The sequence below is a fragment of the Rana temporaria genome, chromosome 5 (genome assembly GCF_905171775.1).
Source record: "Rana temporaria chromosome 5, aRanTem1.1, whole genome shotgun sequence".
Lineage (NCBI taxonomy): Eukaryota > Metazoa > Chordata > Amphibia > Anura > Ranidae > Rana > Rana temporaria.
In genome coordinates, this window is record NC_053493.1 from 30,703,505 (window position 1) to 30,718,587 (window position 15,083).

A 15,083-nucleotide genomic window follows, 5' to 3' on the forward strand; every position below is an offset into this window, starting at 1 on the left:
GAGGACGCTGTGCTCTGCCTCATACATTGTACACAGATTAGTGAGGTTATTGGGAGAATGCTGTGCTCTGCCTCATACATTGTACACAGATCAGTGAGGTTATTGGGAGGATGCTGTGTACACAGATCTGTGAGGTGATTGGGAGGATGCTGTGCTCTCTCCTCATACATTGTACACAGATCAGTGAGGTGATTGGGAGGACGCTGTGCTCTCCCTCATACATTGTACACAGATCAGTGAGGTGATTGGGAAGATGCTGTGCTCTCCCTCATACATTGTACACAGATCAGTGAGGTGATTGGGAGGACGCTGTGCTCTCCCTCATACATTGTACACAGATTAGTGAGGTTATTGGGAGGAGGCTGTGTACACAGATCAGTGAGGTGATTGGGAGGATGCTGTGCTCTCTCCTCATACATTGTACACAGATCAGTGAGGTGATTGGGGGGACGCTGTGCTCTCCCCTCATACATTGTACACAAATCAGTGAGGTGATTGGGAGGACGCTGTGCTCTCCCCTCATACATTGTACACAAATCAGTGAGGTGATTGGGGGGACGCTGTGCTCTCCCCTCATACATTGTACACAAATCAGTGAGGTGATTGGGAGGACGCTGTGCTCTCCCCTCATACATTGTACACAGATGAGTGAGGTGATTGGGAGAATGCTGTGCTCTCCCTCATACATTGTACACAGATCAGTGAGGCGATTGGTGGGACGCTGTGCTCTCCCTCATACATTGTACACAGATCAGTGAGGTGATTGGGGGGACGCTGTGCTCTCTCCTCATACATTGTACACAGATCAGTGAGGTGATTGGGAGGATGCTGTGTACACAGATCAGTGAGGTGATTGGGAGGATGCTGTGTACACAGATCAGTGAGGTTATTGGGATGATGGGATGATTGGGATGATGCTGGGTACACAGATCAGTGAGGTTATTGGGAGGATGCTGGGTACACAGATCAGTGAGGTTATTGGGAGGATGCTGTGTACACAGATCCGTGAGGTGATTGGGAGGATGCTGTGCTCTCCCTCTTATTACAATGTACACAGATTAGTGACTGTGACTGGAGGAGAACGCGGAGTGCACAGTCTGGTCCCCTCCAGCTCTCCGTACTCCGCTCCGCCCCGCCCCCCTCCTCAGTACACGTAGTCAGTGTGTGTTGGATGTCTGAGTGGCCAGCATGGACCGGGACGGGATGAAGCACCGGGACGGCCGCCCGGAGATGAGCGGCTACAACGTCTATGAACAAGAGAACGATAGGCTGACCGAGAGCCTCCGCCTCAAAGCGAACGCTCTGAAGTCAGTAAGTGTGACTCCCCCGGGCCGCCGTACACCAGAGAGGGGGGACTCTGGACTTCATCTCCCATCATGCACAACACACCTCTACAGGCCGGGAGAGGCTGCGGGGCATACTGGGTAATGGAGTCCTCTCATAGTGATTGTGATGTGTTCCAGCTGTGTGCAGCCCCAGGTCCTGTGGTCCCTACACTGTGTCCCTTCTCACACACTGTACCTTCTCATAAGACTGTCCCTGCCAATAAAGTAACCTAACTAAAAACTTTTTTTTTTTTTGATGATTACCCCTCTACTCTTCTGGTGACAACCCGATATTGGGGGTTCTCTGTTGCATCCCTCACATTTCCTGACTGGAATACTCCCAGGACGTTGCTTAGTGTGTCTGATTCTCTCACAACAAGCAGTGTATTCTCATTGTGTTGCTAAGCCTGCGATTGTGTGCAGCGTATGTCACTCGCACAGCGTTGGTCAGAGTCCTCAGTGATGTTTGTGAACTTCAGTCTCTCTGAATCAATATTGACAAATCACCTTTCCTTTTCTTACACAGATCAGCTGAGCTCAGTTGGCTGCCCAATGACCAGAGCATTTTTTGCGATTCGGCGCTGCGTCGCTTTAACCCCTTAAGGACCGGCGCATGACTATTTACATCGACACAATGGCTCCTGTGGGCAGATGAACGTACCTGTACGTTACCTTAGGGATGTGGTATTGTGGGCGCGCCCCGCCGCCGTGAGTCCCGCGATCGTCTCACGGAGAGGAAGAACAGGGAAATGCTGATGTAAACAAGCATTTCCCCATTTTTCCGAGTGACAGGACACTGATCACAGCTCCCTGTAATCGGGAGCGGTGATCAGTGTCGTGTCACACATAGCCCACCCCCCCTACAGTTAGAATCACTCCCTAGGACACACTTAACCCCTTCAGCACCCCCTAGTGTTTAACCCCTTCACTGCCAGTCACATTTACACAGTAATCAATGCATTTTTATAGCACTGATTGGTGTATCGATGACAATAGTCCCAAAATGTCATCAAAAGTGTCTGCCATAATGTCGCTAATCTACGCCATCACTAGTAAAAAAAAAAGAAAAATATTATTAAAAATGCCATGAAATTCTCCCCTATTTTTTAGACTCTATTAGCCAGATTCAGAGAGAGTTACGCCGGCGTATCAGTAGATACGCCGTCGTAACTCTGAATCTGCGCTGTCCTAAATTTAAGTGTATTCTTAAATTGAGATACACTTAAATCCAGCTAAGATACGACGGCGGGCGCCGTCGTATCTTAGCTGTCTATTTAGGCCGGCCGCTAGGGGCGTGTACGCTGATTTACGCCTTGAATGCGTAAATCAGCGAGATACGCCTATTCACGAACGTACGCCCGACCGTTGCAGTAAAGATACGCCGTTTACGTAAGACGTTTTCAGGCGTAAAGATATTCCACCAAAAAGATGGCGCAGCCAATGTTAAGTATGGACAGCGGACCCGTGTAGAATTTTAAAAATTTTACGTTGTTTGCGTAAGTCGTCCGTGAATGGTGCTGGGCGTAATTTACTTTCATGTCGAAACCAATAAGTCTTTGCAGCGTAATTTAGAGCATGAGTACTGGGATACGTCCACGGACGGCGCATGCGCCGTTCGTTATAAACGTCAATCACGTCGGGTCACGATTCATTAGCATAAAACACGCCTACCTCTTCACAATTTGAATTAGGCGCGCTTAGGCCGGCACATTTACACTACGCCGCTGTAACTTAGGACGCAAGTGCTTTGTGAATACAGCACTTGCCTCTCTAACTTACGGCGGCGTAGCGTATATGAGATACGCTACGCCTGCCTAACGTTAGGCACCTTTACATGAATCCAGCTATATAAATTTTGCGCAAACCAATCAATAAACGCTTATTGCGTTTTTTTTTTTCCCCCCAAAAAAATATGTAGAAGAATACGTATCGGTCTAAACTGAGGAAACATTTTTTTTTTATATATTTTTGGGGGATATTTTTTATAGCAAAAAGTTAAAAATATAGCTTTTTTCCCCCAAATTGTCGCTCTGTTTTTGTTTATAGTGCAAAAAATAAAAAACGCAGAGGTGATCAAATACCACCAAAAAAAAACTCTACTTGTGGGGGAAAAAAAGGACCTAAATTTTGTTTGGGGGCCACGTCTCACAACCGCGCAATTGTTGTTTAAAGCGACGCAGTGCCAAATCGCAAAAAAGTGCTCTGGTCTTTGGCCAGCCAAATGGTCCGGGGCTTAAGTGCGGCGTGACACCCAAACAAAATTGATGTCCTTTATTTTCCCCACAAATAGAGCTTTCTTTTGGTGGTATTTGATCACCTCTGCAGTTTTTATTTGCGCTATAAACAAAAATAGAGCGACAATTTTGAAAAAAAACACAATATTTTGTACCCTTTTCCATAATAAATATCCCCATTATTATTATATATTTTTTTCTAAAAAAGCAATTTTTTTTCCTCAGTTTAGGCCGATATGTATTCTTCTACATATTTTTGGTAATAAAATAAATATATAAGCGTATATTGATTGGTTTGCGCAAAAGTTAAAGCGTCTACAACACAGGGGCTAGATTTATGGCATTTTTATCATTTATTTTTTATTATTTTTTTACTAGTAATGGCGGTGATCTGCGTTTTTTTTTTTTTTTTTTTTTTGCGGGACTGACATTATTATTATTATTATGGGGGACACTTTTGACACTATTTTGGGACCATTGGCATTTATACAGCGATCAGTGCTATAAAAATGCACTGATTACTATAAAAATGTCACTGGCAGGGAAGGGGTTAATTGTGTTCCCTAGTGTGTGTTTCTAACTGTATGGGGAGGGGTCTGACCTAGAGGAAATTACAGATCGTGATTCCTAGCTATTAGGAACTCACAATCTGTCTCTATTCACAGAACAGAACAGGGATTTGTGTGTTTACACACACACACACACACACACACACACTCGTCCCTGCTCTGCCTCTCGTGCCCGCAATCGCTCGTGGTCACAAGCATCGGCACCCCCCCCCCCCTCCCGATGCAGCGGGCACACGCTCCCGCTTAAAGGAGCCGACGTACAGCTACGACGGCTCGCCGGATTGTGCTGACCTGCCGCAGTGTAATGATGGCGGCTGGTCGGCAAGCGGTTAAAGAGCGAGTATAGCCAGGACTGGATAGGAGTGCGTGTCAAAGACAGTGTTACTGAGTATTACATATGATATGAAGAATTATTCCAGGTATGGATATGTTACATTGTTCCAGCTTTTACCAGTGTAACCATGTATACACCATACCTAGCCGACCCCTCCCCCCTGGAAGTCAGAAATGGTCACTACTTCAGTGATCTCCACTTCGGGGTCCTGTGCTGAGCAGCTGCTCCGTTTCATTGTGAACATACAGGCGGAGATCATCTGCTTGGCACAGGCCCAATTCATTTTCTCAATGAATGCAAAGCGTTCTCTAATTGGACGAGGTGGAGATGCAGGAAGGTGATGTCACACCTTTCACCTCGTCCAGTCAGAGAATTCTTTGTATTCATTCAGAAAAGGCAAAGCATTCTGTAAAATATGGGAAAGACACATATAGGAGAGATGAAAGAGCTGCCCCCCCCCCCCCCCCGGATATAAATACTATGGAAAGGTTCCCCAATGGGGCTTTTAGGCAGCGGTGTAAAAAAAAAAGAAAAAGAGGAGTACTTGTTACTATAGAAAAATAGCTAGATTCAGAGAGAGTTACGGCGGCGTATCCGTAGATACGCTGCCGTAAATCTGAATCTACGCCGTCATAAATTTAAGCGTATTCTGTAAACCAGATACGCTTAAATTAGGCTAAGATACGAGCGGCGTAAGTCTCCTACGCCATCGTATCTTAGGGTGCATATTTACGCTGGCCGCTAGGTGGCGCTTCCGTTGTTTGCAGCGTCGAATATACAAATGAGCAAGATACGCCGATTCACGAACGTACGTGCGCCCGGCGCAATTAGTTACGCCGTTTACGTAAGAGATACGCCGGCGTAAAGATAAAGCTGCTCCCTGGGTGGCGCAGCCCATGCAAGGTATGGACGTCGAAACACGCGTATCTTTTTACGTAGTTCGCGTAAGTCGCACGCCAATAGGGCTGTGCGTAAGTTACGTTCATGTCGTAGGCAGTGTTCGACGTATTTTAGGCATTCTATCCGACGCATGCGCACTGGGATATGTCCACGGACCGCGCATGCGCCGTTCGTTAAAAACGTCAATCACGTCGGGTCACTAGTCATTAACATAAAACACGCCCCCCTGTTCATCATTTGAATTAGGCGCGCTTACGCCGGCCCATTTACGCTTCGCCGCCGTAACTTAGGAGGCAAGTGCTTTGTGAATACAGCACTTGCCTCTCTGACTCACGGCGGCGTAGCGTATATGCGGTACGCTACGCCGCCTCAAAATTAAGCCAGTCTATCTGAATCTGGCTAATAGTGTTTATTTGTAGAAATCTCAGATGTCATGATGGGTAAAAAAACATACAATATATAAAATCCGGTCCAATGGTAAAAGAACACATGCCATGATGCAGTAGACAAAAACAGTTATACATATCGTTATGTTCCATAATGTTATACAGTATATAGACCCCCGACGCGTTTCGACCTGTATGCGGTCTCTTCAGGGGGATAATTGATTCTAAAAAAAATATTACATAAATTCAGAGTTAAAGCGGATGTCCCACGGCTGTTATTTTTTTTCTTCCCCATTCTATTACATTCCGCACTATATTACCATACTCGCTACTTAGATGTTTTTAAACCGCTGCTGTCCGTTTTTATGAGCAAGGATAACTTGGATAATCTGCTGTCTGTCGTTTCCATTTTGCTTGTGGGCATTGTGAAGCCCACAAGCACCTATTTCCGGGAAGCGGTGAATGCATATCGCCCACCATTCGCCGCTCGATCCCGTGCATGCGCAGTGTTAACGGCGAGCCGCGCCGTAAAAATCATGGTTACCATGACAACGGTCGATTTGCTTGGGCTTCGAGCCGCACTGAGTCATGAGATGCATGACACTTCACTCCCAGGAGACAGCGTGGCGCAGGAGAACGCCTACTCCCGCGGGAGCGAGACACCGGAAATAGTAGCCCGTCAGATGTAATAAACAAGGTATTGTGATGGGCGAAAAAAATTTGGAGTGACAATGTATTATGTACGCATTATACTGATTCATAGAAGCTACACTTGTCAATTTGCGTGGAACTCCACTTTAACCACTTAAGACCCGGACCTTTAGGCACGTAAAGGACCTGGCCAGTTTTTGCGATTCGGCACTGCGTCGCTTTAACTGACAATTGCGCGGTCGTGCGACGTGGCTCCCAAACAAAATTGGCGTCCTTTTTTTCCCACAAATAGAGCTTTCTTTTGGTGGTATTTGATCACCTCTGCGGTTTTTATTTTTTGCGCTATAAGCAAAAATAGAGCGACAATTTTGAAAAAAATTCAATATTTTTTACTTTTTGCTATAATAAATATCCCCCAAAAATATATATAAAAATTTTTTTCCTCAGTTTAGGCCGATACGTATTCTTCTATTTTTGGTAAAAAAAAAATCGCAATAAGCGTTTATCGATTGGTTTGCGCAAAATTTATAGCGTTTACAAAATAGGGGATAGTTTTATTGCATTTTTATAAAAAAAAAATGTTTTACTACTAATGGCGGCGATCAGCGTTTTTTTTTTTATTTATTTTTTATTTATTTTTTTGTGACTGCGACATTATGGCAGACACTTCGGACAATTTTGACAAATTTTTGGGACCATTGTCATTTTCACAGCAAAAAAATAGTTTACTGTGAAAATGACAATTGCAGTTTGGGAGTTAACCACATGGGGGTGCTGAAGGGGGTTAAGTGTGACCTCATGTGTGTTTCTAACTGTAGGGGGGCGGGGCTGGACGTGTGACGTCATTGATCGTGTTTCCCTATATCAGGGAACAGACGATCAATGACAGTGCCACTGTGAAGAACGGGGAAGCTGTGTTTACTGTGTTTAACTTTTAAAGGGGTTGTAAACCCTTGTGTTTTTTCACCTTAATGCATCCTATGCATTAAGGTAAAAACCACTTTGCAGTGTCCGACCCACCCCCAGCCCCCCTCCCCCATTTTTTACTTCCCTGAGCCCCGAATTTCCATGGGCGTGATCCCACGTCGCTCTTTCCGCGGCTTTTCGGCTCTTCATTGGATAGATTGATAGCAGCGCCGCCATTAGCTCCTGCTACTGCCAATCAAATCCAGTGACGCAGCTGCTGGATTCATACACTCGGCGGCTATGGATGCCGAGTGTATGACATGGGAGAGCGCCCGCAAGGTAACCCCCTCAGGAGAGAGCTTTCCAGAGGGGATTATCTAATGCGGGGAGGAGCCGCGAGAGCCGCCATGGCACCCCAGAAGACACGGATCGGGGCCACACTGTGCAAAACTAACTGCACAGTGGAGGTAAGTATGACATGTTTGTTATTTAAAAAAAAAAAAAAAAAATGAACCTTTAATATCACTTTAATAAATATTTACTTAAAGGAACACTATAGTTCATTTTTTTAAAAAAAATAACAAACATGTTATACTTCCCTCCACTGTGCGGCTCGTTTTGCACAGAGTGGCCCTGATCCACGTCTTCTGGGGTCCCTCGGAGGCTGTCATGGCTCCCCCCTCTCAAGAGCTTTCCACCTTCATGTGAGCAAGCTCGCATGGTGGAAAGCTCTTGGGGGCACGCTCCCGTGATACAGCGGCGGCCGTAGTCGCCGACTGTATCGCTCAGCCCCGCCCCCTGGCACGCATTGGATGTGATTGACAGCAGCGCCAGCCAACTACGCCGGCTCGCCCCCTTTATCCCGAAAGAGGACATTGCAGTTGTGGTCGTAACAATCATCAATTCCAGACTCGACTACGCAAATGCCCTCTATCTAGGACTCCCCAAATACCAAATCACTCGTCTGCAAGTCGTTCAAAATACGGCCGCTCGACTAGTGACCGGCAAAAAACCATGGGAATCAATCTCACCTTCACTGAGATCCCTTCATTGGTTGCCAGTAAAAGACAGAATCACTTTCAAGGCCCTCTGCCTAATACATAAGTGTATTCAAGGCAACGCCCCCCAATATCTATGCAAAAAAATAAAAGCCCATAACCCAAATCGCATTCTGCGATCCACCAATCAAAACCTCCTCCAGATACCCAAAGCCAGATACAAGTCCAAAGGAGATCGAAGATTTGCAGTCCAAGGCTGCAAAATGCGCTACCAACTACCATATGACTGGAGTCGGACCACTTGGCCTTCAGGAGAAAGATTAAAACCCATCTCTTCTGAGGTCAAGAGGTTCCTTACCCTTGGAATTGGAAACAGCGCCCAGAGGCGATTCAGTTCGCATGTGTTTGCGCTTCACAAGTCTTTCACTCACTCATCCAGTGTAGCCAATCAACGGGCAGGCTGGGAACCGAAGAGGATGACGGGGACGAGCGCGGGACTTTCGAGGGGGTCAGGTAAGTAAAACGGAGACACAGGGGGAGGAGGTCTGGGTGGCAGTACTGTTGGATGTTTTTTCACCATAGGATGCATTAAGGTGAAAAAACATGAACCTTTACAACCTCTTTAATGAATCCTCAGGCATCTTTAGACCTGATGTCTCGCCTGCCCTCCATTGAAGCTAATGGAGCACAGATCACACTCCATTAGCCTCCTCCCCGTCCACCACAGCTGGGAAAAGTGACAGGCAAACTCAGGAGTGATGTGATACATGTCTCTTCCTCCGCTCTACCCAGCAGCACCCACCATGCCAGACAACTGTACAGCTTTTGGATCGGTTCCACCTGATAATCGGCTTGTCCGATTTACATACATTTTTCACTTTCAATCGTTTTTACTGAAAAAGGGGTTAATAATATAGTACAGAGAATACATATTGATTTACATACATTTTTATAGTGTTTGTAAAACCCCCACTGCTGCTGCCAAACGTATGCCATGTATCAGTGGCAGCAAAATGGTCCAACACGCTACAAGTACAGATACGATTTGATGATTTACCAGAAGTGTTGCTTCTAGGGGACAAGTGCAATAGGATCCAAAGGGCGGCACACTGGAAAAACTGCATCCACTTTATTCATAATCTTCAAAACACAGAATACCGCAAACAGAGACACTATGGGAGAAAGGAAACCTGCCAACGTGTTTCACTCTGCTAGAGCTTATTCATTAGTCAGGAGCATACTCCAGCAGAGTGAAACACGTTGACAGTTTCCTTTCTCCCATAGTGTCTCTGTTTGCTGTATTCAGTGTTTTGAAGATTATGAATGAAGTGGATGCAGTTTTTCCAGTGTGTCGCCCTTTGGATCCTATTGCACTTGTTTCATATGACTGGATGAGTGATACTTGCACCTGAATACACAGGAGGTGAAAGAAAGGGCCTGTGTGACGCACCCTCGTGGAGCAGCATACACATTTAAAGGGGTTGTAAAGATACAGGGCCAGATCCACGTAGATCGGCGTAACTTTAAATGGGCGTAGCGTATAGTAGTAACGCTACGCCGCCGCAACTTTGAGAGGCAAGTGCTGTATTAACAAAGCACTTTCCTCTAAAGTTACGGTGGCGTAGTCTAAATCTGCCGGCGTAAGGGCGCGGAATTCAAATGATAAAGATGTGGGAGTGTTTTATGTAAATTCTACTTGACCCCACGTAAATGACGTATTTTTTGAACGGCGCATGCGCCGTCCGTGGGGGTATCCCAGTGTGCATGCTCGAAATCACGTCGCAAATAGTCAATACTTTCGACGTGAACGTAATTTATGCAAAGCTCTATTCGCGAACGTTTTACGCAAACGATGTACACACCGGAAAATTCAATGCTGACCCGACGTCCATACTTAACATTGCGTACGCCTTATAGAGCAGGGGTAACGTTACGCCGAAAAAAGCCTTACGTAAACAACGTAAAAAAATGCGCCGGGCGGACGTACGTTTGTGGATTGGCGTATCTAGCTAATTTGCATACTCAACGCGGAAATCAACGGAAGCGCCACCTAGCGGCCAGCGTAAATATGCACCTTAGATCCGACGGCGTACTAAGACGTACGTCAGTCGGATCTAGCCCAGCTTCAGGCGTATCTTGTTTTGTGGATACGCCAGCGTAACTTCTTCGTGGATCTGGCCCACAATTTTTTTTCCCCTAAATAGCTTCCTTTACCTTAGTGCAGTCCTCCTTCACTTACCTCATCCTTCCATTTTGCTTTTAAATGTCCTTATTTCTTCTGAGAAATCCTCACTTCCTGTTCTTCTGTCTGTAACTCCACACAGTAATGCAAGGCTTTCTCCCTGGTGTGGAGTGTCATGCTCGTCCCCTCCCTTGGACTACAGGAGAGTCAGGACACTCTCTATGTTGCAGATAGAGAAAGGAGCTGTGTGTTAGTGGGCGTCCTGACTCTCCTGTAGTCCAAGGAAGGGGGCGAGCACGACACTCCACACCAGGGAGAAAGCCTCGCATTACTGTGTGGAGTTACAGACAGAAGAACAGGAAGTGAGGATTTCTCAGAAGAAATAAGGACATTTAAAAGCAAAATGGAAGGATGAGGTAAGTGAAGGAGGACTGCACTAAGGTAAAGGAAGCTATTTAGGGGAAAAAAAATTGTGGGCCAGATCCACGAAGAAGTTACGCTGGCGTATCCACAAAACAAGATACGCCTGAAGCTGGGCTAGATCCGACTGACGTACGTCTTAGTACGCTGTCGGATCTAAGGTGCATATTTACGCTGGCCGCTAGGTGGCGCTTCCGTTGATTTCCGCGTCGAGTATGCAAATTAGCTAGATACGCCAATCCACAAACGTACGTCCGCCCGGCGCATTTTTTTACATTGTTTACGTAAGGCTTTTTCCGGCGTAACGTTACCCCTGCTCTATAAGGCGTACGCAATGTTAAGTATGGACAACCCCTTTACAATCCCTTTAATCTATGTATTGTACTTCTAACTTCCTCTTTGACATGACAACTCGGCTCTGAATACCTAAGCAAGTGGTGTCAGCCCTACCTATTTATTTTCTGATGGATTTAAAAAAAAAACAGACACCTCCTTATCTCGTCCCCCTCCATCTCCATACCCCCTTCTTGTGTCCAGGCAGAGAGTACAAGGAATTCTCAGATAACAGGTTTTCTGGCAAAATTATTATTTTTGCACCTATAAAATAGATATAACAAACTACTCAATGATCAAAATGGAGCAAACAAAAAAAAAAAGTAAATTTTCGAGGTTCCATACTGTAACATTTTTGTTTTCTTTTCTTCTTTAGCTTTCCATTGATATTGGTACAGAAGTGAAATACCACAATAAGTTACTGGGGGAGATGGTGAGTATTAGTACCAGATCTGTATCTGTTGGATGTTGAATGTTTGGATCTGATTGGTGTCTATAGGGAATGAAGTAATTTTTTTAGTAGGTATAAAGTAAAGCCCTGTACAAACAATCAGTTTGTCTGATGAAAATTGACTGTTTTCATCGGACAAACCGATCGTATGTGGGCACCATCGGTGAAAAAAAATAGAACATGTTTTTAAATTTTTCCTATGGATAAAATAACGATAGAAAAATCAGATCGTCTGTATGGAACTCCATCGGTCAAAAATCCATGCATGCTCAGGATCAAGTCGACGCATGCTCGGAAGCATTGAACTTAATTTTTCTCAGCACGTCGTAGTGTTTTACGTCTCCGCGTTTGGATGCGATCTGATTTGTGACTGATGGTGTGTAGGCACGACTGATGTCAGTCAGCTTCATCAGATATCTGACAAAAAATTTCATCAGATTAGATTCCATCAGATATCCGATCGTGTGTACGAGGCTTTACACATCAGGAGTTCTTGGATAGAAGTTACATAGTTAGTCTGGTTGAAAAAAAGACACATCTATTTCAACATAAGGGGGGGGATTATATATACAGGCCCGGATTCTTGTACGAGTTACGCCGGCGTATCTCCAGATACGCCGTCGCAACTCTGAGTCCGAGCCGTCGTATCTATGCGCCTGATTCTTAGAATCAGCTACGCATAGATTTGTATTAGATCCGACCGGCATAAGTCTCTTACGCCGTCGGATCTTAACTGCATATTTACGCTGGCCGCTAGGGGCGGATACGCTCATTTACGCCTAGAAATATGTAAATTAGCTAGATACGTACGCCCGGCCGACGCAGTACAGATACGCCGTTTACGTTAGGCTTTTCCGGGCGTAAAGTTACCGATGCTATATGAGGCGTACTTGCGGCGTACCAATGTTAAGTATGGACGTCATTCCCGCGTCCAATTTTTTTAAAATTTGACGTTGTTTGCATAAGTCGTTCGCGAATAGGGCTGGGCGTCATTTACGTTCACGTCGAAAGCATTGGCTTCTTGCAGGTTAATTTGGAGCATGCGCACTGGGATACTTTTACGGACGGCGCATGCGCCGTTCGTAAAAAGCGTAATTTACGTGGGGTCACATTAAATTTAAATAACACATGCCCACATCTACCACATTTGAATTAGGCGGGCTTACGCCGGCCTATTTACGCTACGCTGCCGCAACTTTGGTTTGAGAATACGGCACTTGCCTGTAAAAGTTGCGGAGGCGTAACGTAAATAGGATACGTTACGCCTGCACAAAGATACGCGATTCTACGCGAATCCGGGCCACTGTGTGTATATATACAATCCTGGGCTGTGTGATTGGCGGACTGGCTAGGGGATGGGATATTCATGGTGTTTGTTCCCAGCCCCCCTTTACAGCACAACCCCCCTTTATATCAGTGTATGGGGACCCCTTATCTAAGCCTTTCAGAAGCCTCCTGTGGACTTGTGCAGGGAACAGTGTACTGACTGATATTCCCTGAGCATGCTTTGGATCAGGGGTCGGCAACCTTTTTCCACTTTGGGACCGGATACAATGTATATGAATGCATAGAGGGCCGCATTTCCCTGCTTATAAATGAAGATAATAATAATCCTAACATAGTAATAATAACCGTACAGGTTTACCTCACTTTAACCACTTAAGGACCGGACCAATATGCTGCTACATGACAGGGGTTTTTACAATTCGGCATTGCGTCGCTTTAACAGACAATTGCGCGGTCGTGCGACGTGGCTCCCAAACAAAATTGGCGTCCTTTTTTCCCCACAAATAGAGCTTTCTTTTGGTGGTATTTGATCACCTCTGCGGTTTTTATTTTTTGCGCTATAAACAAAAATAGAGCGACAATTTTGAAAAAAAAAAAATATCCCCCAAAAACATATATAACATTTTTTTTCCCCTCAGTTTAGGCCGATACGTATTCTTCTACCTATTTTTGGTAAAAAAAATCGCAATAAGCGTTTATCGATTGGTTTGCGCAAAATTTGTAGCATTTACAAAATAGGGGATAGTTTTTTTGCATTTTTATTTTTTTTACTACTAATGGCGGCGATCAGCGATTTTTTTCGTGACTGCGGCATTATGGCGGACACTTCGGACAATTTTGACACATTTTTGGGACCATTGTCATTTTCACAGCAAAAAATGCATTTAAATTGCATTGTTTATTGTGAAAATGACAGTTGCAGTTTGGGAGTTAACCACAGGGGGCGCTGTAGGATTTAGTGTTCACCTAGTGTGTGTTTACAACTGTAGGGGGGTGTGGCTGTAGGACTGACGTCATCGATCGAGTCTCCCTATATAAGGGATCACTCGATCGATGCGCCGCCATAGTGAAGCACGGGGAACCCGTGTTTACATACGGCTCTTCCCGTTCTTCAGCTCCGGGGAGCGATCGCGACGGAGCGGCTATAAACGAATAGCCGCGCCATCGTCCCGGATCGCTCCCCGAGGGAATCCGACCGCCGCATGTAGCAGGGGGGTCCCAATCGGACCCCCGACCCACGTCTAGGCAGGGACGTACAGGTACGCCAGGAAGTGGTTAAGGTGCTTCACTAATACAAAGCCAGTTCACCCTGAGGGAGCATATGGCTAGGAATTCGGATTTTACTGCCCCCATCCTGGCACCCAAGGATAGCCCACGATGCCACCCTTGGGTGCCAGCATGGTCTGGAGATGGGGGTTCCTGTTCCTAGGGAAAATGGGGAATTAATCACGAGCACTGACAGTCCGGACAATTAGCGGTGGCAGGCTGGTTGCGACCCGTGGGCTGCTGAGCCCTGCTTTAGATGCATACCAGCCCATGCTGATGTTCTCCGGGGCACTGCAGGGGGCATCTGTGATTCCGGGGTTCTGTGTGAACCAAACTCTGTAGCTGGCTGACTGATTCCTATTTAATTTTCAATTCCAGGATTCAGACTTTGAAACCACAGGCGGTATCCTGGGCTCCACGATGGGCAGACTGAAAGCCCTCTCCAGAGGCAGCCAGACCAAACTTCTTTGCTATATGATGCTTTTTGCTCTCTTTGTCTTCTTTGTCATTTATTGGTTTGTGAAGCTTAGGTGATGATTTTGTATATATTTTTTAATTAAATATTGTGCCACTGTTGCAAGTCTTGTCTTTTTCATAACCTATTTAATTTAAAGTGATATTAAAGGTTGGATTTTTGTTTTTTACAAAAATAATAAACATGTTATACTTACCTGCAGCCCCAATCCTCCTATTCTGGGGTCAACTGCTCCTGGCTAATCCCTTTTTCTGAGTCCCCCCCCCCCCCCCATAGCAATGCTGCATAGGGGCGCTTGTGTGTGCTCGCTCCTGATACCCACCCTGTGTCCATAGGGCTCAGGTATGTATTTGGGGCGGGGGCTGC

At 45.7% G+C, this 15,083-nt stretch overlaps 1 protein-coding gene across 1 annotated transcript; it reads left to right on the plus strand.

The window, feature by feature from the left end:
- Positions 1-1,101: 1,101 nt before the first annotated feature.
- Positions 1,102-14,822, plus strand: BET1 (Bet1 golgi vesicular membrane trafficking protein). Its single transcript, XM_040352322.1, has 3 exons — positions 1,102-1,311; positions 11,615-11,671; positions 14,621-14,822. Exons 1-3 carry the CDS (start codon positions 1,189-1,191, stop codon positions 14,774-14,776), a joined length of 336 nt encoding a protein of 111 aa, XP_040208256.1. The 5' UTR covers positions 1,102-1,188; the 3' UTR covers positions 14,777-14,822.
- Positions 14,823-15,083: the final 261 nt, after the last annotated feature.